The sequence below is a fragment of the Mastacembelus armatus genome, chromosome 1, assembly GCF_900324485.2.
Source record: "Mastacembelus armatus chromosome 1, fMasArm1.2, whole genome shotgun sequence".
Lineage (NCBI taxonomy): Eukaryota > Metazoa > Chordata > Actinopteri > Synbranchiformes > Mastacembelidae > Mastacembelus > Mastacembelus armatus.
The window spans coordinates 22,060,143-22,085,370 of NC_046633.1; the positions used below are offsets into that span (position 1 = coordinate 22,060,143).

Sequence of the window (25,228 nt, forward strand, 5' to 3'; positions counted from 1 at the left end):
CCAGTATATGTTTAAATAAAATATACTTCACATTTAAAGTCATACACTGCAAAAAATACACTTACTGGCAGAAATACAAACCTGGTTTTCCTATGTTTTTAATGCATTATCATACATTAGGTACAAATGACACAATCAATTACAAGTTAAGTAGCTCAGACTCATTTTAAAGGTTTCAGGCTGACAAGGGAAGAAAACAAACATACACCATTTGCAAAATACAATATAGTCTTCTTATACAGTCTATGTTGATACCTACTGTAGGTCATTAATGTACAACAACAGGGGTTGTGAGATCGTAAAGGAACACTGAGGAGAGTGAGAGACCATGTTACTGTACGGGTGGAGAGATAAGGCATTCTTGCACGTCACTGATCCTGTGCTCTGTACAGCCACAAAGATGGCAGTTCACTTTAACACATTTCACAGCAAACTGGACACAGTAGAGAGTGATAATTTACTACCAAGAAGGAAGACACCAAACAAGACTCATCTAAAACACACAGCTTCCTAAAAGAAATGCTAACTGAAAAAATCATGACCGTACTGTCTCTGAAAACTTTATATTTAAAGATGAGTTGATTATCATCAGGACACTCTAGTCAATTAAAATTTAAAAAGTGTCAATGACAGTGTAAACAAAGCAAAATGCATTTAGCTAGCTCCTTTATGGTGCATTAGCAGAGAGGACGAAAGCACGAAATTGATGCTGTGACTTGCACATTAAAAATGAAGCACGCTTTAGACCTGATTAAAGGGGTGAAAGGAGGATGATGCTGTTGATAAGATCATGAATTGACTTGGCCCAGGCACTCAGCAAAATGGAACCAAAAGATGTGAAATAGGGCAGAGAGGAGGAAACAGGACAGAGGGATGGTTCGGTGTGATGAGGCACAGGGGTTGTTCTTCAAATCATCATCTATCCTTTATTTATTTCACTGAACCCTATTCATCAACCGTTCCTTTATTCACCAATTATCTTATCTGATATTGTCAGTCCATGCATTAACTCACCTCATTATTCAGTCATTAATAGGCACAGGGAGGTAAAGGTACAGTATCACGAACAAGCACACAAGGAGTCAAGTTGTAGTTTTTTCAGACTGTCAGTCAATAACAAGGAAAAAAAAACAAAGTAAAAAGACTAAATTTGTTAGTTTGACAATGGATTAAAATACATTGCATGGAGTAATATCACACAGTAAAAATGAGTGTTTAGAGTATAACAGGGAGGACAGAGATTAAAAAGAAGAAGCCAAATAAGTCTGTTCAAGTTGGGAAAGGCACACGGGGAGAGTATCGATCTTTTTCATGCCTACACTGACTGTGAGGTTTTTAAACATTTCTAGGAAGAAAGAAGATTGGAAGCAATTTATCAGACTTCATTAATTAAAGGGATGGATCTGGACTTTAAGGTCAGAATAGACAAAGGTTAAAGTTACACTCAGACAAGACTGTTGCTGAGGAAACTCTTTAGTATGTACAAGGATTATTTTCTCTCACTTCTGTGAAATTCAATGTCAAATCAAATGCTGCAAAAGCTGAATTGTTTTTCAGACAGAATAGTGCCCAGGGATCGACAGGCAGGATAATCTACTACTGTGTATGGTAAATGGACTTTCAAACTGACTGGCATTGTAGAGTGTGACACAACATCCATTAGTATACTCATGGCAGCATGCTAGTATATGTTAATGTATGTAGCTGACAAAGAGTGCAGCAGGTGTGGCATTAAGCAGGTCTCAGCCTATACAGGGACAAGCAGCCATAGAAAGTCATTCATGTGACTACAGCTAGTGCAATGCTGCTATTGTTGGGTTCTGGCATTTTTCAGGTTTGGCACATGCAAAAGGTTATATATGATAGGAAACAGGCTAGGAGTGCACATCTTAGAAAAACATGGAGAAAATATTACAAATATTTCAATAATTTCTAGTTATATTAGTCTGATATTTATTCCTACTATGATATACTTTTCAAAACATTCCTGAATTTCTTGAGCAGAAGCCAGAGTAACAAAACTAACAACAATGAAAGCAAAGGACCATAGCCGAAAATAAACAACTAAAGCAAAAAGAAAAAGGATTACAAATTGACAACAACACAACATTAAGATGATAACATGAACTGCATTCATGAGACACTAGAGAGTAAGTGGCCCCACTGGCTTAGCAACGAGTCACAACTCACCTTAGATCAGGATTCAGTGTTCCACATTGGCCTAAACACCTAAAGGCAAAAGGAACCAGGGGCCATAACATGGACCTGTATTTTTTATGCATCTACAGCAAAGAGCATTGATCTAGAACCAGTTTCAGGCAAAGGACTGAAAAGTCTCATTAATTAATGCCCATTTAAATGTATTCTGTAACACAGGTCTATTGTATGTTCTTCAGCACCTGTAATCTGGATTTATTTAAGGTGGGTCTGACGTGTTTCATTATGGTTGTACAACTCTATCATGTTAAAACCTGATTAAAATTATAGGCTAGCTGGTTTAAGATCAGCACTCCTAGTAATTCAGTTTGATGTCTAATGCCCCACTTTAAATTGCTTACAGTGATACTCCTCTCTAAATGCATCCTGTGCGACTCTACGTACTTCCTGTAGGCTTGACCTGCCCTACAAACAAGACATCTCTTGGACATTGTGACATTTTTTCCCAGGTGGGAAGCTGCCAGAATTGGAATTCCTTGTAACCAATATGAATTTAAGCTAATCACAGCCGAAAGAAATAAAAATACAGGGACAGACTTTTGTGACTACGAGAGGTGACTCTGATGCATGATCTGCATGATAACAAATGCGTAAATTCTGCCTACCAATAGCATGCAGAGAGTTTCAATCAACAGTTAGACACGCATCTGAACAAGAGACAATTTGCAGCAAAAATCACTGAATATGATTAAAGACATAAAAAAAAAAAATTTGATGATGAATCAGCAAGCAGAACAAATATTTTTTACAACTTGCTAAATCTGGATTTTATTTAAGACATCCAGCTGTTACAAAGTTGATCTGTACTGGTTTATGTTGCTAGTTTGTTTTTTTATACATACAAATATTGGTTTATCTAATTAATGTAATAAAAGCACATTCAGGTGTTGGTATAAAAACTGTAACTTGCTGTACTTTTTTAAAATAACTCATGATTATTTACAAAGGAGTTATATACCGATAATAATAGATACCTTAAAATATTCATCTGATCTAATGGAAAAAAATATGTATGAAATCACAGAAAAGAGGAGAATAAAACCTAATCTAGTTTAAAGACAATAAGAAACAAAAACAAAAAGGTTCCAATTGAACTAATAATGATTGTGGTTATTGTGTCCTGATGTCCTGATGACTGGATGTGTTTGTTCTCAGGACATAGTCAGAAATAGTTTTGATTTGCAACTTCTCTATCTAAGAAACCAAGAACAAATGTGTGCTATCTACACTTGAGGGCATGATACTGTGTGCAATATAACATGGTTAATACATAATCACATTAGTTGATGTTTTGTGTTAAAAAAAACATAACAGTTTGAAAAATGTCTTTACTGTTTCTGATCAATAGGAGTCTGGGTAGTTATGGGCATAGACTGAGACAGAGAGTAATTAACACTAACTTATCTTAAAACATGACAAACTAAACTTCATAGGTTTCATTTTTGAAGGTAAATATAAGAATATTCTGCAAGTGCCCACATACTAAGCAATGTGTAAAGGTAAGTACTGAATACAATCTGCAGCACAACAAGGCCTTCTAAATGTCTATTATTAGTTTGATTGGTAAAATAGTGCTAACCTTTAGCTAAGTTTTGGAACCCAACCTTTCAAACCTATTTGGCTCACAGTTACGTTTTTACAGGCTGCATGTTATTAAATTACCAAACTATTAATTTTTTTGTTGATTTGCTACACACTCTGGATTTTTGCTAAAATTAATTTTACACCAACACCATAAAATCAAAAGGGGAACAAAACTGTAAACATTGTATGGGAAACAGTGAATCACAAGGTTTTAACACCTGCAACACCTGTCCTTCATATTATACACAGACCTATACTTCTTCATATAAGCATGAGCAGTTGCCCAGCCTTCTCTTTCAGAATGAGTTAACCTTGCCTTAACATTTGAACGTTTTCTTGTTTATATCACATACAGGCATAAGGAAGATTAATTTAATCTCTTAATCATATACTCTCATTACGTACTGGCATAGATAATTAAAGCCTGACACCCTCCTGTCTCAGTGCAACCAGTTATGGTAAACTTTCAATATAAACTGCAGGGGTAAGTAAAAGACATCCATGCCTACAGTACATGCTCATCATAAACCTAAAGGAAACGTTTTCTTGCAGTTGTCAGGAAACAATCTAATCTATATAATCTACAGAGACTGGAGAGAACAAATATGCATGCCCTAAATTCCTGCATCATAATAAAAGAAATACATGAAGGTAGATTCTGGGCCTTAATCAGGTTGTGGTCAGATGTTAGGTTTTCAGTTGGTTTAAGTAGTTGGCAGTGAGCAGGGATCTTCAGGTAGGTTTCCTCTTCCTCCTCATATACTGTTGTTGAGCGACGGGTGTACAAACTGTGGGTTGATGAAAGAGAACCCTGCAAATTCTGCCTGGTCAATGTTGGCGATAACCAGCTCGTCTGGTGGTGTGAGCTGGGGCTGGGTGCGTGTGAAGAACTTGTCAAAATTCTCTGCTGCTTTGCCACACTGTGGAAAAGAGACACAAAGGAGGAGGAGAGGTTTAGACATAAGGCACAGAAAATCGAATGAAGTGTGCAAGCAGTTTAACTAGGTAGAACAGATGTGAATAATCTGAAGCGCTGACATAAGTGTGCACACTGCAATTCCACGAAGGCAAGTACACGGCAATTCAGAGAAAGCAACAGCCACTGCATTCAGCAGAATTTATTTTTAACTTCAGCAGGATTTTTCCAAATGACCTAAAAGCACAAGTCACAAATTATCCATCATCATCAAACATGATCAGTCACTACTGCTGTCATATTACTAAATAAAATCACACCAGGCTGGGCAACGTGACAATATGCATGAACAGTACAACAAGCAACATTTGTGAGTTCTCCTAATTCAACCTGTCAACCCATTTAATGCATCTTCATTCTGTCCCCTGGCCTACATAAGAACTGAGAACATTTCACACCTGATCCCCCGCTTTTCCCGCTGCTGTATTGGTAACGCAGTAATGCCGCAGGAATTTGACATCAGATTACATGCTCTATATCTCATTCACCTGAATCACTACACACACTTCTGAGAACCAACTCAGCATTGTCACAGCTGTGAAACAGCAATGCAGTTTACAATAAACAAGACCAAAGAATAAGGAAATGTTGTCAGAACCTCCACATTAAGGTACGCTGTGTTCGCACTGACCTCAGGATCTGATGTATGTGATATTTATGGACATTTGTACATATGTGACAACAAATTTCACAAATTGTTCCAGAAGAATAAAATGATTTCTTGACTGTAAATAACAACAATATCAATGTGGATCAGAGGGTACTAGTGTTTCCATTTTTCTGTTTTGAGAGGATAATCAAATTAATTACATGAAAACAGATTATGTCACATGGCAGATGAATTTGCACTGTAGAGAATTTCTCTGCAAATTGCCACACAAATTGCCTTTAAGGAAAAAGTGGGACAGACTGTTTCTCTGCAGTTTTGATGTTAGGTGAGAATAGTGAAATTTTACATTTACATCACCTATTTATTTAGACCAGAGCAAAAAAAGTGGATGTGTCAAATGCTATGTTAATTGCTTTAGCATTTTCAGAGCCTATTGAAAAGCCATGTCTGTTTTTCATTTAAAAAGCATCTCCAGTATTAAGCAATGGTTAGCACTAGAAAACAGAGATACCATAAAATTTATGGAGCTGGAGATTAGCTTGAAGTTATTCTGCTGCTGCCACTCAAGACTATCGGCATCCCCTTAGGACTTGAGGTTGTGGATGATCTGCTCAGGGACTGTACTCTCTAAAATAACATTGCCACTGTGTCTTGGTATCTTTGCCATTCTTTTAAGAGCCAAAGAAACAAGATCAGTCAGGACAAATTTGTGCAGCTTTAACCTGTGCTGTTTGATTGGATAGAGAGGTATCATTCAGGTGGAGATGAGACATTTTTAGTTTGTTTCTAATTAATTATAATTACAGAACTTTTATGTTATTTTTCTGGGTTTAGTGGAAAAAGAGAGAAAGAGAAAGGGCTGCATATGTAATCCTTCTCTATTCTCATTAGCCAGTCCACCTACACATTGAGGTCACCTACATGGATGCACGCATTTGCACACATGCACACACACACACACATGCGCACACACACACACAAGCGCGCACACACACACACCAAAACCCAGCAGTGCACCACTTAATAAACATTCCTGTTCTCTAGGGGGGTACTGTTCTGCAGCTGGGTGTAAATATAATGGACTCTGTGAAAGCAAACACCATGAAGCTCAGAGACACAACCTGAAACTGAATACAAAGGGAAAAGTCTTCTGGGTGTAATGTGTGTTACTTTTATGAATTTTTATTCAATCTTTTTTTTTTTTAATCATAACTGACTGTATCACACAGGTTGTAATAAAATCCAGGGTCTGTGTCCTCAGAAATGAAGACATGATTGTCTCAGTGTGTGTATATGCTGATGTGCTTGTCAGTGTGTGTACCAGCAAGTGCTTGGGTGTGTGTGTGTCTGTCTGTCTGTCTATCTGCCTGTCTGTCTGTCGAGCATGCACCATGTGGTATAAAGGTATAAACATTTCTAGTTTTATTTTGTTCTACTTTTATTGGTGAGGCCAGACAGAACACATCAGCCGATATAACAAAAGTAAACACATCAAAACATAAAGTTTCTAAGTTCTGTGTTTATGTAGGAGTTTTGTTAAAATGTCCTCCTGTGACTGTTGACAGGTGATGTTCGCTCCAAGCCACTACCACCCTGTCAGAGTGGATAGAAGGGAGGACACACATGTCAAGATAAGGAGCAAGTGTGGCATGTGTGTCTGTGCGCAAAGTACTCGCTATCTTTCCACATGGCAGATACCTGATGGGTAATCGCCAGCATCCTTCAACTGCTATGTTTACTTGTCTTCTTTTATCTATCACAGACCATCCAGCGTTCATGTGAGGCAGCACGCCTTTCACTCTGACCTCCACCAACAATCAGTAGCACCAAGACGTCCCTTTCTAGAGCACCAAACACTTTTTGTGACAACAGGCCTTTCCTCACAAAAACATTTGCCAGTGCTCAGTCTTATAATAGGGAGGGGATATAGGGATATAAGGGAAAATGTAACAAACACACTTCATTTATTCTGGTCCATGTCTTTTTTTTTTTCAACAGGAAGGATGTGGAACTTTAGATTTGTGAGAGTGGTTAACAACTCATGACACTGAGTGCTGAAAGTTAAAAATATTTCAGGTTTTTGTGAAAGAGCGTGACACTACAATTAAAGAACCTTGAACAGACTCAAAACGATTCAACAGAGCTGCTGTAAGAAGATAAACTAAGCTCAAACGATGAGTTCAATAAGCACAAAAGGAGAAAATTCAATTATTAACTATAGTCATATAAAACTGTTTCACTTCTATGTGATGTTTTAAGGGACATCAAACTTTTGGAAAAGCACAGAACTGATTTTAAAATTCCCTATTTCTCATTCTGTTATTCAGCCGACCCTTATGGGGTGAGCTATTATGCTGTTGATACAGTCCCTCACACACAGTGACATAGTGTTTTTGACCTACTTTCTCTCATCTTTAATCTCTTCCTCTCTTTCTCAGCACACATACATATGCACGCCTCTGCACTCAAGCATATTAAAAGAACACTCAGCTACTAAGGATGATAAATGAGAGCCTGCCTCCGTGAAGAGCTGGGCCAAGGCACTCGCTCCCTCCACGGCCACTCTTCCATTTTTCTCATCATCTCCTGAACACTGTGCTTTATTTGGATGTCATTGGCAGTGAACGGCTTCCAAAAGGACATTGGTCATTTGGACCTGCTGTCTATTTCATGAACATATTGTTTTTGGTGGGGCGACTGAAAGTAAGGCTTTTCAGGCAATGAATTAGAGTATTTTTCAGACATGTATTTCCGCCTGCCCAAAGGGAAGTTTATCTGCCATTTAGTTTTCACTGCCTTATTTCATAATGCACAATGTGACTAAATTACGACGCACAGTTGGACCCACTGGTTATTGGTGCAGAAAGCTAAAGATAAAGCCAGGACTTTGCATCAGTGCTTTTGTAGTTCAGAACATCCAACCTGCATCTGTTGAGAAATGAACTACAGTGTTAATGGAAAATGTGTGGGGAAAATATCAATTCTCTTGAACCCAAATTAGGAAATAAGTGAGTAAATAGAAAGAGTAAAAAAACAAACTGAAAATGCTCCCTCTTAGATCCCATAAGCTAAACAAGTAGAAGCAGTCATGCTCAATCAGGTTGCAATAGTCCCTTCATTTTCTTACAGCTACAGTGAGTCACAAGTGCCATCATTTTCTGCGTGTGCATCTGCGTGTGTGACTGTCCATGTATCCCATCAGGCACATGCACATCTTCTGTGCAGTGACTAAGTCCTCCCACTCTTTCTTGCCCTGCCTCCCTCCCTTCCTTCACTATCAATCAGCAACTTTGTATTTGACCTACTTTTTCCATCCTACATGTGGTCATCGTGTGTTTTGTATTTTCAAGAAATTAGCCTGATTTCATATTTCATACCAACACTGTTCAGTGGATCTGACTAGCCTTTAATTATGTGCTTGTTTTGTTAGTCGCAGTCGATGCCTGCACAGTGACAGCAACCTGCACTACAAATATGGATCAACACTAACTGAACCTGCCCTGACACTCGTTCTACCACAAAGACTGTCTGTGTCCACAGTGCTGTCTGAAGCCCTGGTCCAATAGATACAGATGGTTTCATTCTCTCAGATGGGTGCAGTCTGTATTGATTGCAATTCCACAGCTGTCACAGGCGGATGAAGTGAGATTGAGCGGAGATGGATGCACAAGGAGAAAGAAAAGAGGGGTAGATCTGAGTGACATTGTTAGCCCTGGAGAAATGTGAGGAGGAGTATAATGATCCTCATTTGGTGGTAGTGGACTCAGAACCAGTGCTGTATTACATGGCATAGTGAGATGGACGTTATGGAGTAGGTTATGGTGGTTACAGGAAGCATTCTACAACGCTGTTACTCTCTTTTCACCTCGCTCATCTTTCACCATTATCTGCATCTACAACCCATGCAGCCATGCACTGTGCAAATGACATGTATGTTTGCAACTTTAGCATGGAAAAGCACACAAGCACACAAGCCTTCCTTTCTCCTGCTAATATTGATTACCCCCTACACAGAAACAAACCTGTACTCTTATGAGGCAAATAAACAGAAAGACGAGGCGTACATACAAGACACCTTCCGCCTGTGCTTTACTCAATCTCTGTTAACCTTCACTGTTTTTTGTATCCTACCACGCACATATCGATTTACTCACAGAAACACACAAGCATAGACAGCACAACGTTCACTCAGCAGGAGACAACATGGACAAAGATGCCTGAATTCACCTTATAAGAAGAACTGGGGTCCTTAAGGATTGAAACAGAAGATAACTAAGATCTTTAAAATGAATATGTAAGGGACAAATACACACACATAAAACACTTTATTTCCTGTAGCCTGTTGCCTCCTATTTTTTAAGAAGCAGCATATCATGGTTGTGTGGACATGCATTTTAAGGACTTACAACTTCAGGCAGGGTCTTACTGAGGGTTAAATCTTGGTTTTAAGTTTAGGTTAGGGCTATATCATATAGCTGTGATGGCTAATGTTAACTTAAGGAGCTAGGGAATGCATTATATCAGTGAGTGCCCTCATAACTATATTAAGCCCAAATATGAGAATGATAAAGAGACATGAGGCAAAAATATGTTTGCTCTACATGTTTATGTATACAACTTGAGATTTAAAAACTGCTCCTATAAGCATAAAAATGTGACCTCTATGAGACGTACATTCATAATAAATGACTGTTATATCAATCATGCATTCTGTATGTGCAGATTTTGATGATTTATGGCCAATATAACATATCTCATGTGCAGCCCTTACCTGCAGGTGTGGTTTTATTGTGTTATATTTGGCTTACTGGAAATCAGAGTTTCTTCAATATATATTTAATTTAACAATCCTGACAGGCTCCCAAAGTATTGTTTATATAAAACCATATAAAACTGATGTAGTCCTGTTCCTTTTATGAATTTTATTAATCTTCTTATTGTTAGAAAATTCTGACAATTAAAAATTATGACATGCTGTTTTCACTTTATTCATTTTCGCTGCAATAAATTGTATTAATTAAGACACCAAATGTCATAATGTTCTGTAATACAAATACATCTTATGTAACAGTTTCTCTATGTTCACATGGCCATTTTTACATCAAATTTCATTATAGTACAGGAAACTATACACAGATTTCCTTGAGTGTTTAAAGGAGCAATGTGAAAAATGTAGTGACATCTACTGGTGAGATTGCACAATGCAACCTTGTGACCGAAAACAAACAGCCGAGGGTAAAGAGTCCCCGGAAGTAGACAACACAGCAGTGGGTCATAAAAAATATTTCTGTAACGGACTTGTCTTGTAGTGATGAACACATCTGTTTAGATATTTGTGTAGTGTAGCCTACTGTGCACTGTTGCATGTGCACTGTACTCTGTGTAGTGATAATATGTAGTATTTTTTATCAGTCATTACCACCATTAATGGGATGCAAAAGAAGAATTTCCACAGGCATACAAGTCCACTGTCCTGTAGCCTCTACCAGCCTCTTAATTGCATTTAACTGTATTTGAGGGGAATCTGTTGACTTCCATCCAAATGTAAGTGTATACATTTTAAGTGAATTTTCAGTAAATCTACAAAGGAGAATAAGCACTAATGTGCATTTCCCTCCATCGCTGTTATATAAATAGGAGCACAATTGGTGACACTAATTCTTCAAGTTAGTGCCATAAAAGAAGGAAGGGCCCTGTCAGGTTTATATTGAAAAGATCTCCCATCAAACCTCAAACAAGGGATATTTTTGGTTTTGCCAGTGGAGTGCTAGGTTCAATAGGTCATGTTTTATGTAGGATACATCAAGACTTTACCACTAAGCCTGTTGTTTCATTTTGTTTTCAATGCTACACCAACTTTTCTACCTGCCAAAAATAAAAGTATTTTCTTTTTTAATTCTGATATTTTCCATTGCCTTACAAATACACAAATGAAAGGAAAAAACAGGTTAAAATTCATCTTGCACAATGCACCCAAATGAAAGTGGAGCCTAATGTAGGAAATACTAAACTCATGCAAGAGAGGCTACTATCATTTTAACCTTGGTAACTGTACCAAGTGGTCTCATATTAAGTAGATTATGAAGTAAAGATGAAATTTAAACATATTCTCACAGGACTTACCACTTTGGGCTTAAAAGGCGGCTGTATCTCCCTGTTCCCGAGGCGTTCCCAGTCAATGCGTCTGAAGAAGGCGTGTTCTCTGATGTCCCTCTCTCCCTCAGGGCCACATCCAAGCCGCTTGGATGGGTGCTTGGTCATCAGCTGTTCAAGGTGACAGACAAAAAGCAGGCCATGCAGTTAGACTAAAGAAACAGTACTAGTCTACTCTAGTAGTACTACAGTACTACTACTCTTCACGGTGAACATGTTGAACTTTGCTGTAGTCATATAATAACCATCTTTATTCACAAGAGGTCCATTATACCAAGTTATTCACTTGCACTATTAGTCCACAATGATTCCATGTTTTCTTACTACTGCTACTATACCACATACCAAAAATAACTAAATAGATACAATAACATAAAATAGCATGCTAAACTGGCAAAAGTTTATCAGGCTTAAGGTTTGACTTGCAGAGTATCTGCAAGCCATTGGCCACATCTGACCTAGGAGAGTGCATCCAGCTGGTAGAATATTACAGACAGCTGTTGACAAGAAGGAAAAAGTCATTTGAAGCATCCTGCAGCAAACAGTAGGCTGTCACCATTAAAATGATAGCCTACTTCTCACGCCTCAAAATGTCCTAGAAAGTGACTGCTGGCCTGCCAACACATCAATCAGACACGTAAGTCCCTTTTTAGAAATTTGAGTGCTTGAAATTGCTTTGCATCAGTGTAATGGATAATTACATCCAGAAAAAAAAGATATGGTGATACCATTTCATGAAGAGCATTTCATTATCCATTTTACAGTTTATTAGCACTCCAATCTCAGTTAATCCCCCACGTCATGAACTGTCAACAAATGGTTTAGACGTGTTCACAGAGTGTATATAACTTTGAAGCCACCCTGCTGTTTCTGCTGAGAACATCAAACTGTTAGACCTGACGGGACGAGAGGGAGGGAAAAGTGAGAGTCGGAGAGACAGAGAGAAAAAGAGAATCAGTGTGAGGAAAAGAGAAAACAAATGGGTTCTTTAAGTCAACAGGAAGCCTGGGCAGGTACAACTGTGCAATTCAGTACATCAAGGTTTTCAAAACATACACGTTAGTAGTTTGCTGTACTCTTCAAAACAAAGATGAAAAATAGCTGCTCAGAGACAAAACTGCACTTCTAAATGATGACAGATGTGCATCTACACCTGTGACCTACTTAAAATGTAATGAGTAACATTTGGGCTTATTCAGAATATAGAGTGGAAGTGTATTACACACTGTAAACCCACATGCCTAGTCTCTATTTACATTAAGTTTGGAAGACTTATACTAAACTAAACTAGTATGATGCCAACACTGAATGTATTACAACCGCTCTGCTTGCCTTGAATTGCCCCATGGGGACAAATGAATTGAATTGAAACTATTTAGTGTGTATTCTTTCTGCAGAACCACTTTTGTCCTTTGCCAACACTCTTTCTGTATGAGCATCAGTTTTCTGTCAATATCAGTTCTTTTCAGCACCACCTCCACTGCTCTCTGCCCATTGTATTCTCATCCTCTTTTGGATTTTTGGCTTCCTTTCTGTCTCTTCTCTCTCTCTTTCTCTCTTTTGTGGTTCAGGCTTTTGGCGCACACTGTGCATGTATTAAAAAGAAGTCTTGCAGCCATGCCAAACAAGGGTTGAGACAAGGACTTGGAATGAGACCAGGACACACATATATGTACAGTACACACATAGCTAGAAAAAAAAAAAGAACACAGAGATAAATAAGAGAAAGGCGAAAAGTGCATTATTGCACAGCTCTTTGACTTTTCACTGCCTTTAGACAGAAATAAAATGACCAACAGTACAAAAATGTGTGCTTTTATTTTTGTGAGCATCTCTGGACATTCCAGGTATTGTCAAATATGTGTCATCATTTTTGGAGTAACATCCCAATTAAGCTCCCAGTCCTGGATCAGGAGGCAGGCCCCTGCTCTTCTATTTTTAAGGTTTAGACTTAAAACTGTAGCTATGTCCCTGTACTTGCCTGCTTGGCTTGCACTGACCTACTGGTCAGTTCCTTCACTCTCTGGAGATCCAGCAGTCAAATATCTAAGGTTGCTAAAAGCAGCTTTCCAGGAGATGGGCTAAATAATCGATGGTCTTTACATGGAGCTATATATGAAAAACAATTTCACTGTAACTCAGAATGATGGTATATTAGTATTCCTGGTAAACACACCACAGGAGATCACTAACAAAGCAGTGCAGAAAAAAAATAAATATACAATTTAAGAAGAAGGAGTAAAGCATTATTTATTTAATAAAGGCAAACAATCTCTTAGTACTATGAAGAAAATATTGCATTTTGGCTGCACTGAACAGATTATATAGTGCACTTGTAGCTGACCAATGGGGTAATTAGTTTTGACCTGATTTATTCATGTGTATATTCAGAATGAGGATGTGCTAACACAGTTGTTGTTCAATTAGAAGAAAAGAAATAAATTTCATATAAAGAATCAAATTTATGTCACTGTTATTTTTAATGCTACTACAATTGTGAAATTGCTATATTGGCTTGTATTGTACTTTAATGTGTTCCTGAGTATTTCAGTCTCTGATATTTATTATTATTACAGGTATCTGGTCAAAGGCTCCCAGTAAATGAACACACACACACACACACACATACACAATAAGGCAACCATACATAATCCTGACCTAATAGGTTTCCCTTCAGTGTTTTAATAATGCAAGTGGGAACAGGAAGCTTCCATACAAGTTCCCAGACACTACTTTAAAAAAAAAACACTTCATTTTTACAGCAAATTGAGCGTGACTTCTCATATGCTCCTTCTAACTGTGGAAAACTTAGAAAAGCCTTACAGCAGCCTCTGATACAATGTCAGCCCTAGCAGGCAGGGCCCTTTGTACAAGAAGTTCAATTATTTTGGCTTCAGTGAAGAGCTTGAAAATATATGCAGAGCTTTAAATGTTTATTTACAGGCTTTAGTCCTGGTTGGAAAAGCGTCCATTTTGCCAGCTAAAACAAGAAATGGTTTCATGTCAGACCATTTAAATGCTTTTTTTCTGAATGTATTTAAAATAAATGGTCTTTAAAACATTTAATTTTAAACTGCCCTAACTGCCCCCTCGTTTACGACCAACCAAATATACTCACCTATTGGTATGTATACGGGTTTTACTCAGTCATTAAAAACACACTGGCGTAGAATGGCAGAAGATTTTTTTTTAAATGACAGTGTCCACTCACCCCTTTGCAGATGGAGACAGCTTCTTTAGACAGGGACTTGGGGTAGGACACATTGTGCTCCATGATGGACTGAAACAACTCATCTTCATCCTCTCCGTCAAATGGAGGCTGAGGGTGGAACATAATACTGAGAGTGTTTCCAGTGTTTCATCTATTATCAAATACTCTATAAAAAGTGGTTGCCATTCTGAAACCACTAACACTACAAGAGAAAACAACAAGGAGAACTTGTGCAAACAAATTTCTCAGAAAGACCTTGAAGGGCAAATGGAGCGAATGACCCAGCTTTTCCCCTCCTAGCTGGGTGGTCATCAGTAACCGTAATATGGTGTTTTGACAGTCTGTAAAACGAATTATTCGTCATTTCCACTTCACTGAACCATTCAGCTAGAGATAATCTGTCTGCGTTGTGACCCCTTTACCTGATTTCACACAAGGCAGACAGAAACACAGGAAGGGAACATCTGAATAGGTCAATAAATTAGTAATAGTTAAACAGCTTAAACTGACTCTGAAATGAAAAGCATGCCCATCTTTATGTTTTGCTTTGAAGCACATGCATACACTTGCACTTTGCTTTTGACCTATTAGAATGGGAGTCTCTTCAAAAACATCTTAATGTCATAATTGTCATTACTGTGTCCTGTTTTCTTGAAACCTGGTAGGATGAGATTTTTTGCTTTCTCAACACCATGTAACAAAGTCATTACATTTTGAAAGTGCTTATTGTTTTAACTGTAACTTCCAAAAAATGCAGCTTTATGTTGATGCTGGATGTTTAGAACAGACTGCTAATGCAGCAGTGATCATAAAAAAATTATCCTAGCTAATCTATGAAGAGGTCACACTATTCCAGCATAACTACAGTTCAACACAGAGCTTTGTCAGTCTCAGAGTAATGCTATGCTAGATTAATAAACATTACAGAAACAGAAAACATGTATAATTTGCATACATGAAGAAAAAAGATGTTCTTTATGCTCTTCCTGAGGACGCATTTTTATGCCAATATTCAGCAGAGTCAGTAGAGCAGACATTACTGTATGTAATCGTTCTCTTTATTTGGTATGTTTGATTCCAAGGCAAGAACTTCCTCACCACCCAATAAATGATTGATATGCTCACTTTAATAGCTAAGAATATTGTCCAGAATACTGACTCATGGCAACTGGCAGCACACCATGCTGTATCCAAGAATAAACAAAGAAACTGTGAAAAAGTAGGTTCTCCAGTAGTAACACAATAGGAAGGCATTTGTTGCAGAAACTGTGAAAAATGTAGGCACTAAAAAGCACAAAAGAAAATCTATGAAGAAATAGCTGCTACCTGACATTGGTAAAACATTTCAAATCATGCATTCAACTTTCACAGTCCTGCAGCACTCACACAACACACACACACACACACACACACACACACACACACACACACCGTAAAACCTGTAAAACCTGGCTCAAAAGTAAACAGCTGATTACATTAAAAGTGGGTGATTCGCTAACTTGGATATTCCCTATGATAAGAAGGTAGGAGTACTTGTGTAATTATTATTAGACATGGTGAGGAAGGTTTCAAGGAAGCACCACTTGACTACATACATTATAGCCCCCCTCAGTAGAACTTAAATGTGGAAATAATGTGGGTATAGGCAATCTGTAATAAGACTTGCATCTCTCTAAAGTTATTAATACCATACATAGTAGGCAATAGAAGCAGAGAAGTACCATTGTCTGTGTGTCTGTGTGTGTGTGTGTGTGTGTGTGTGTGTGTATACACTGCTCACCTGTCCTGCCAGCATTTCATAGAGCAGCACTCCATAAGCCCACCAGTCTACAGAGCGTCCATATGGCTGATATGCAATGATCTGTGGAGTACGGAGAGAAAAATTTCAGTAAGCTGTGTACCAGTGTGAAGAGCAGTGAATACTATATTATGTTACCTCTGTCTGCCCTATTAGAGCACAAAGACCGAAAACATTATTCACTCATAATGTTTGTTATATGTTCCCACTGTACGGTAATTCAGTCTAATTAGAGCAGGTACTCAACAAATCTCTCATATATCTTAACGTTTAACTTGGTGAGTTCAGTCAACAGCTGTGAAATCCTAGTCAAGTGTACAGACAGTTTGCCTTGTTTTTCACTGCACAGAGTGATTAGATTCAAACAAAGTAAACATATAAACCAAAGGTATGGCAGCAGAAAATATGTTTGCCATGACTGAGCAAATAAGATAGGAAGCTAAACATTTCTGACCAGAGGCAAGCATCTGGTGCATGGGTAGGGAGTAGATAACAAAATACAGGGAAAAGTCACAATTTAGTATTTTACAATACACAAGCATGCCAGAGCTATAAAAACAGTTCTCATAGAATGAAAAGGCTGCAGCTGAAGCCACGTTTTCACACAAACCAAATTTAAGACAGGAGTTAAAAAAACAGAAAAGCAATTGTGTTGTTTGCACATTTGGAAGGGCACATTTTGTTTGAATCATTTTGTCCAAATGTCCTAAAATCTCACAATACCAACTCTTTCCTAGGCTGCTGATTCTCATTGTATGATGGAAATGGCTGTGTTTCATGGGCCAAATTATTATTGATGTTGGCAATATGGTTTTAATACATGAATAAGTCCTGTCTAAATCATATCTTTTAACATTTGTGCTTACTGATGAACTTGAGCTACCACTGCCAAAAGCGTCTGACATTTAATTTGTAAAGGACTATTACAATGTGAGACAAAGTAGTCCAAAATGTTCTAATGGGATTACTCACAATACAGTCAACTACACTGTTTACATCCAAATGCACTGACAAAGGAAGAAATAGAAAAAAGACACAAGAATTCATGCATTTAACAAGCAAAAGTGTATAAACCTCCAGTAAGCCTCTTTCAACTATGGCATTTTCTTTGGTGACAGAAGGATTTCCTGGGGTTTACCTTAAACACTGCCAAGAGTAGTGTTTTCCCTGCTCTGACCTGATTTACACCACCCTGAAGACCTTATTCCTTACACTCACACACTCACAATCCAACCATTTCTCTGCAACATGTACATACAACCAAATCATATATTGTATGCACTTATGCACATACAGTACATATGCATGTTAAAGAGCAATACAGTGACCCACACACAGAAATAACTAAGAACAGTTCTGCCCAGTGGACACGTTGCTCTGTGACCTATGCTGAGTAACATCTGACCTCTGCTGTGCACATGCAGCCCTGGGACACTCCTGCTTAGTAACCCACACATATGTACATGCAAGGACAACATATTGTATATGAATAAACAAAAACTGACACGACAAACATATATGAACACACAGCCCCTAGCATGCCTAGGTATGTGAAAGCCAATGTATCCTGTATCACTGCATGACCTTCACTGCTTAACACTTGACCTCTGCCTTGTTCATGGGAGCCCATACACAGACACAAAGAAAAGACACACAGCTGGACAAACACTCCTCCAGCCCTGTGCTCTACTATCATGATGTTGTCCTGAGGATTGATGGTACCTGGTTGGACACACACTAGATTCACGTGTTTGCCCTCATGCCTGTGTAGATAAGTGCATGCACATATTCACAAATGTGTCTTCAAATCTTACTATAGAGAGTTATAGAAGCAGAAAGCGTTTATATGGCACACATTTAAATGTCACAGGCTGTGTGACTTGAGCAGTCCTTCAATATATCACATTTTACTATCTCATTTTTCATCTACTACTTTCAGTTGGCCATTAAGCTAGATAAACATATTTAAATAAAAATATACACCTATTGAATTATTATTCTCCCACAAGGGTTACAGGCTTTATGCTAAAAAGCAACATATTTTTACAGATTTTTTTGTTTTATTGGTTAATTATGTTCGTTATAACCTCACCAAACAGAACTGGTGGGCAGATTGAATGCCAAGGATCTGGATGACCAAATCAAAACAATGGAATAAAGTAAAGGTAATAAATCAACCACATTAATTCTTAATGACCAGTAAAGTAGAGTCCTTTCTTATCTCAGCTCGTCTAATCTCAGCTCATGATTTATATTCGACTGAATGTTTAGAAGTCATAAAGAATTTATTCCCTCATTTATAACACATGGAGTTAAGCACCAGGCTGACAGGACTGGGAAATAAGGATGGAGATGGAGATGTAGATGCAGGCTGCTCAAGGTATAGGAACTTTATTCATACAGATGATACTGAATGAAGGTAGAAAAATTGTTTTCTTTTCATGAGACAGCTTTTTATTTTTATCTGTGTCATTGTTCCAAGTAATACACAGAACCGGAGGTCAGGCTGAATGCCATTGTTGTCCAGACAGACAGAAAACTAAGTGGTATATTTACAGATGGAAATTTAAACATGTAGACATTATTATTATAGTGCAATCACTGTGGGCAATTAGAAGCCAACAAGCTAAAAACTATTGATATTAATGACCAGTGGTTCAGACTGGAGTCCAGTGAGAGGAGGACTAGAATGGCTTAAAGACAAACAAATCAATTATTAATGAATATTAAAGGAGATTCCTTATCACCTCAGCTCAACTAATAATTTATATCTGACTGAACATAATATCATGCATATTTATTTGCTCATATTTTGAAAACTAGAGCTGAACGTCAGACTGGCAGAGAAATAAGTTTGGAGATGTGGAAATAGAAGTGAGGTTTTTGAAAACTGCTGATCAAGGTAACTAAATCACATAAGCTCAGGTATGACTGCCATACAACATGTGTGAGAAAGTAAATCGCTTTATATTTGTAAATCATAATCATCCTAACTTCCTGCTTCCCCAGTGAGTCAAATCCCCTGATTTTCACACATTATAAAGAATTCAATAGATAACCAGTCTTGTAATAAGGTTTCAGAACATGTTCTTCTCACTCAAAAAAGAAAAGTCTAAATACAGGTAACACAGGTGGACACTGTATCATAAATTCTAGTGCTAAAACAACACAACACTGAATAAAATGTGAAAGTCTTCACAGCATTTCAGGTCTGTAAACAATATAAGGGTCTATCAGGCTGACTACACATTCAAATGTTCAGTGTTCAAATGACACACATGAGAAAATGAGGTTGATCCTTTCAAATGAAACTGAAGGTGTCTTGGGAAGGTGAGAAGTGCTAAACCCTAATCCTCAGCTTTCTTTAGCTCTTTGGTAAGAAAGCACAAAAGTGCAGAAAAGAAAAGCCCCTTTTCTCTTATTGTGCTGCCATGATTTTAATTAACTCCAAAATCTCCATAATAAGGGAACCCTCTGGGTGAAATCCCTGAGCCTGTTCAAATCCTGTTTCCTGTAGAAATCATTTAGACCTGACAGCTGCCACCAAATTCAGCTACAGGCTCTGAAGATTTGTTATAACATAAAATGTGCACTGAGTCTGTTGAAGTACTTTAATATGCATGAGAAGGGATGAGTCCTTAGCCGTGAGAATGGAACATTCTTACAGGGAAAACAAAATTGATTACTTCCTCTGGAGCTTTTTAGAAAATGAACATTATAAAATTAAACATTAATACTTTGACACACAGTGGAGCAGTTTAAGCATGAAAAGCATATAGACACATCAGGAAAATGCAGCATGGAGAACTTCTCTCCCACATAAGCTTGAAAACTGAAACTATAGGAAAGATAGACAGGGCTAAGAGACAGACAGATAAAGACGGGGAAAGTAAGAAAGAAAATCAAATGAGAAAACAATGAAACAAGACACAGTTTCTTTGCCAATGCTAAAAACATTATGTTAAAATTACTGCCATCAATGGAAAGAAACTCTAGCACTCTACCACAAAAAACACTACACCTGTCCCCTAAAGAATATGACTATGGGTGATAAAAAGTTGGTGGCAGTGACTACCTACAAATCAGTATTTTCATTTGTACAATATTTATGGCCAAATACTTCCAGAAGTACTGCAGTGCCATTAGCCTGTATTTTGAGCTGTATTTTCTGGTTAGCAGTATATAGTACATGATAAAAGTTCCTCGTCTTGTAGCCAATGGAAAGATAGAAGGAGATATGTCTTCCCAAAACACTACATTTGTACACATAAGTTCCATAGTAATGAATATTTACTGTTATATTCTGTGATACTGTGATAATTGCTAAATACATGTACATAGGCACAGTACAAAAAAGCACAGAAAGAAAACTCAAAGTCAGGCTGAGGAAAGAGGAAAATGTAAGAAAAGGCAGAGAGGACAATTAGTCCATCAGTAAAAAGCAAACTCTTTAGATCAGTTTCAGGCCATTCTGCAGAGTGCTGTGCTAATGTGGTGCTGCTGTAACTCACTACCCTTGTCTGTAGCAACACCAATGCACATTTACAGTTTCAGGCACAGTGACCTCTATGCTCTGAACAAGGATGTTGAGTCCAAATCTTTAGTTTTCTGCTTATTTAATATGCACAGTAACATTTGCGTTGCTGTTTGCATTAGGCTGATAAACACATGAAGTGCTCTCCTTTTGCCACATTGCCAGTGATATAAACAGACAACTATGACCTGTTCCTGACATTCCCTGCTCTCATCCTGTTTTATTTTTACTATATTGTATTAAAGCCTCTGGCTAGTAGAGCTTGGTTGATTCACTGAAGTACGTGTGTGTGTGTGTGTCTGATATTATTTCTATTGTGAAAACCTGTACACACTAACAATGTGAGGACTAGGCCTCAGTCATAGGGACGAGATGCTGGTACCCAATATGTAAATCACTGAATTATGGGGTGACATATTGTTTAAAGGTTAGGGTAAGGGTAGGGTTAGGCTAAGTCTTCAGGACGTTAATGTAAGTCATTGTAAAATCCCCAAGAGGAATGAAAACGAACGTGTGTGTTGCTGTGTGTGCATGGGCATTGCTGTAGACATCTCTCTCCCTAATGCTACATGACAGTTCTGGATCAGACTGCTAGCTATTCAAGGCTACTCTCCTCTACACATACACACAGAGCAACACAAACACTCACAAGCACCAACCTGTGCTCCAACTAACTCATCCTCAATATGGAAACAGATACAAAAAACTGGAACACTACAAAAACACTGGCCTTATGACCAACACTGCTATTGGGTGGTATGTGAACATCTGCCTTGTTGACATATCTACACAGATCTGAGCACAACAAACTAGAAAAAATAATAGTAATTATAATAAGTGTTTTTTACTATATTTCTATACATCATTATATAATGTGTAATACTTGACAGTTCACAAGTGGATACAACCTGGGGTGTGAATAGCACTGTCAACACATAGAAACAAGAAGGTTCTGTGTTCAAACCCAGAAATAAAGGACTCTGGGGCCTTTCTGTGTGGGGTTTGCATGTTCTCCCCATGTCTGAGTGGGTTTTCTGTCCTCAGAGTCAGCCCTGCAAGACTGGAAACCTGTCCAAGGTGTATCCCACCTCTTGCCCAATGTCAGCCAAGAGTGGGTTCAACCCCACCCCCCTAAGACAGGACAAGCATTATATATATATATATATATATATATATATATATATGATATATGATCCAGAACTGTCATGTAGCATTAGGGAGAGAGATGTCTACAGCAATGCCCATGCACACACAGCAACACACACGTTCGTTTTCATTCCTCTTGGGGATTTTACAATGACTTACATTAACGTCCTGGAGACTTAGCCTAACCCTACCCTTTCTCTCTCTCCCCTGGTTCAGGTAACCCTGAACCATCCCTTAGTTATTCTGCTATAGGCCTAGACTGCCCGAGGACCATCAGTGCACTGAGCTTCCCTACCCTAACCCCCCCCCCCTTTCCCTTCCCCTCCCCTCTCTTCCTCTCCTCCCACCTCATGTATATTCCACCATTGAATGTCACTAACCTTGTGCTCTCTCTCTCCCCTAGTTTGTGCTCTCTCCCTCTCTCTCTGTTCTCTCTGTACCTTCTGCAGGTGTCCCTGGTCCTGGAGCTGTATATCGCTGATGTGCAGTTACTGGTCCCACCAGCCTGCAGTGTCTATTTGTTGTTTATTGTTGCTGTTCTTTTCTCTCTGCTCTATCCACTCACCCCAACCGGTCGAGGCAGATGGCCGCCCAAACTGAGCCCGGTTCTGCTGGAGGTTTTTTCTTCCGTTAAAGGGAGTTTTTCCTCTCCACTGTCACCAAGTGCTGCTCATAAGGGAATTGTTGGGTTTTTAGTTTTAGTTTTTGTAAAGTGCCTTGAGATGATTTGTTGTGATTTGGCGCTATACAAATAAAATTGAATTGAATTGAATTGAATTGAATAATAGATGGATGCGCTACTCTGGCATATTATATATTAATGACAATGCAAATTACAGTATTTATTTGCATGTTGTTTTCAAACATGTACATGCATTTTATGCAGCAATGTCATAATAAAAATAAAAATCAGAAAAATAATGCTGTATACATTTTAAGCCCTGATATAGGGAGGGCAGGGGAGGAAAGGAGAGAAATAAATTTATAAAAGTTAAAACATTCCTATTATAACTGAATTATCAAAATATCTGGTAGGAAAATAAACTGTAATCAGAAAGTTTACTTTCCTGCTTTCATTCTCTAGCTCTCTGTTTTGCCAAGGCCACTGTCACTGTTTTCTTCTCACTTTTACTTTTTCACCTCCTTTTTCCACCCCCTTCTCTCTGACTTTTTCTCACTTCTCACTCACTTTTCCAACCACGGCTGAAGTGATTTTGTAAGACTCTTAATAGCTCTGATCTGAAAACACTGGCTTGAGTGCTAAGTAATTAGTGAAGAGTTTGAAAATGAAACTGCCACTGGAAAAGCATGTGGCCAGATGGCAAGTCCAGGATGACGCAGTGTTGCTATTCCCAGTCCTTGACTCTTTTTAGACAAATAGACTGGCAACAGTCATTATTCAGCAACACTAATGGGCCTGCATTTCTTAAACAACCCTCAACTCTGCCTGTTAAAGTTGCCTGAAGCAAACAACTGGCTCTGATTATAAATGAATAAAATATTCTTTAAAGTTGAGCTTATGTGAGAATTTTAATTTTGCTCTACATTTTAATAAAAAAAAAAATGAATGAGCTTCCTCCATACAGCAAATTGAAAGATTACAGAGGAGATCCATACCTGAGACTAACATTGCTGGTTGTGAAGGTCTGTATGACTGCCAGCAGCCACAGCCCTTGTGCCACTGGTTGTTTTTGTTGGGATTTGGTTTTCCTTGTCTCGGCTCATCAGCTGACCTGCCAGCTGACGTGTGGCTGATCAGCTGACTGTTGATTTATTTAATTGCTTTTTTTGTTAGCCATAGAGGATATTTTTGATTAACAATCTTTGTTATTATTTCTTATAATTTTTATGAAATAAATCCTCAGTAAAACATATTCCAGTTATTGTGCCAACACTGGCATGTAACACTAGATCAAATTAACACCAGACAGCTGTTGTCTAAATTTGTGCTTCATCTTTCATGCTAAAAGTACAAAGACCACAAATGCTTCTTCAGCCCACAGATCAGTAGACACCCATGTCTACTGATACCACCACAGTGGGACCAGACCAACTAGGGCATAGAGGGAAATGGCCCATGTCTGACATTTCAGTGTCCTCAAATGCTCTCCTGAAATGCCTCACCAAGTGATCATTAGGCAACTCATTTCAACTTCTGTCTTCTTTGCTTCCTTCCATCATCGTCTGCTCATAACTCACATACATCTGTCTTTTCCTTGTCTTCTCTCCCTTCTCTCTCTCTCTCGCTCTCTCTTCCATATTCTCTTTCTCACTGTGCCAGAGTCACTGAGGTGCAAATTCACATTATTGTGGGCATTCCTCCCAGTCAAGAATTACCAATGACTGGCTATATAGGTCAGAGTAAACACAGCAAAAACTGTGTGCATGTGTCTAAGTGAGGGGACTAGCTGCAGGGAAAACTACTGCATTTTGCCACGTGTGTGCTGACTATCAGGAGACACACTGTTACATTGAAACGTACTTCCTCCCTGACAGAGTTGTGAGCATGTGGGCAGGTGTGGGTGAGAAAGAGACGCGTGAAAAGATTTCTCACAGCTATCTCACACATACTGAGATACAAACATGCACAAACCCACCAACATGGTTATATTTCAGCAGGACCGCACTATAAACACAAACATACACTACATGTATATTGCAGACATTTTTCTTATTCAGGGTGGCAAGTGTTCACCACTCTTCTTATGTGAATAGATCCCTCTGGGGTTCTTTGGTGTATATCGTAAACTTGAAACATGCTCAATAAGGGCTGTGAGTTTGAGACAAGGAAGAAATAACTGTATCCATCAACAAAAAAGAAAGACTGAAAGTTATCAACCAGTTTGATTCCAGATCTAAAAAGACAAAACCTTAAATATTGAAATGTTGGTGTCTCTATTGACTCTGATTATCAGCTTCAGCAGTCACGTCAAGGTCAATATTAAATCAGCATTTTATTATTTGATACAAATATCAAGACTTAGATGTCTCATGTCCAG

The 25,228-nt window shown here is 38.3% G+C and overlaps 1 protein-coding gene across 4 annotated transcripts in view; it reads right to left on the bottom strand.

Moving 5' to 3' along the window:
- Positions 1 to 81: 81 nt before the first annotated feature.
- The window catches only part of prkcaa (protein kinase C, alpha, a), a 124,956-nt gene continuing 99,809 nt past the window's right edge, over positions 82 to 25,228 (bottom strand). For 2 of the 4 annotated variants that reach the window (XM_026304168.1, XM_026304166.1), the window contains 5 exons: positions 16,532 to 16,612; positions 14,752 to 14,859; positions 11,511 to 11,651; positions 9,615 to 9,635; positions 82 to 4,721 (listed from right to left, as the gene is read on the bottom strand). In XM_026304168.1, the coding sequence (XP_026159953.1) occupies positions 4,557 to 4,721; positions 9,615 to 9,635; positions 11,511 to 11,651; positions 14,752 to 14,859; positions 16,532 to 16,612 (516 nt within the window). In that variant the 3' untranslated portion in view covers positions 82 to 4,556. The remainder of the gene's footprint in view (positions 4,722 to 9,614; positions 9,636 to 11,510; positions 11,652 to 14,751; positions 14,860 to 16,531; positions 16,613 to 25,228) is intronic. The other 2 variants (XM_026304169.1, XM_026304167.1) reach the window with 1 other exon arrangement.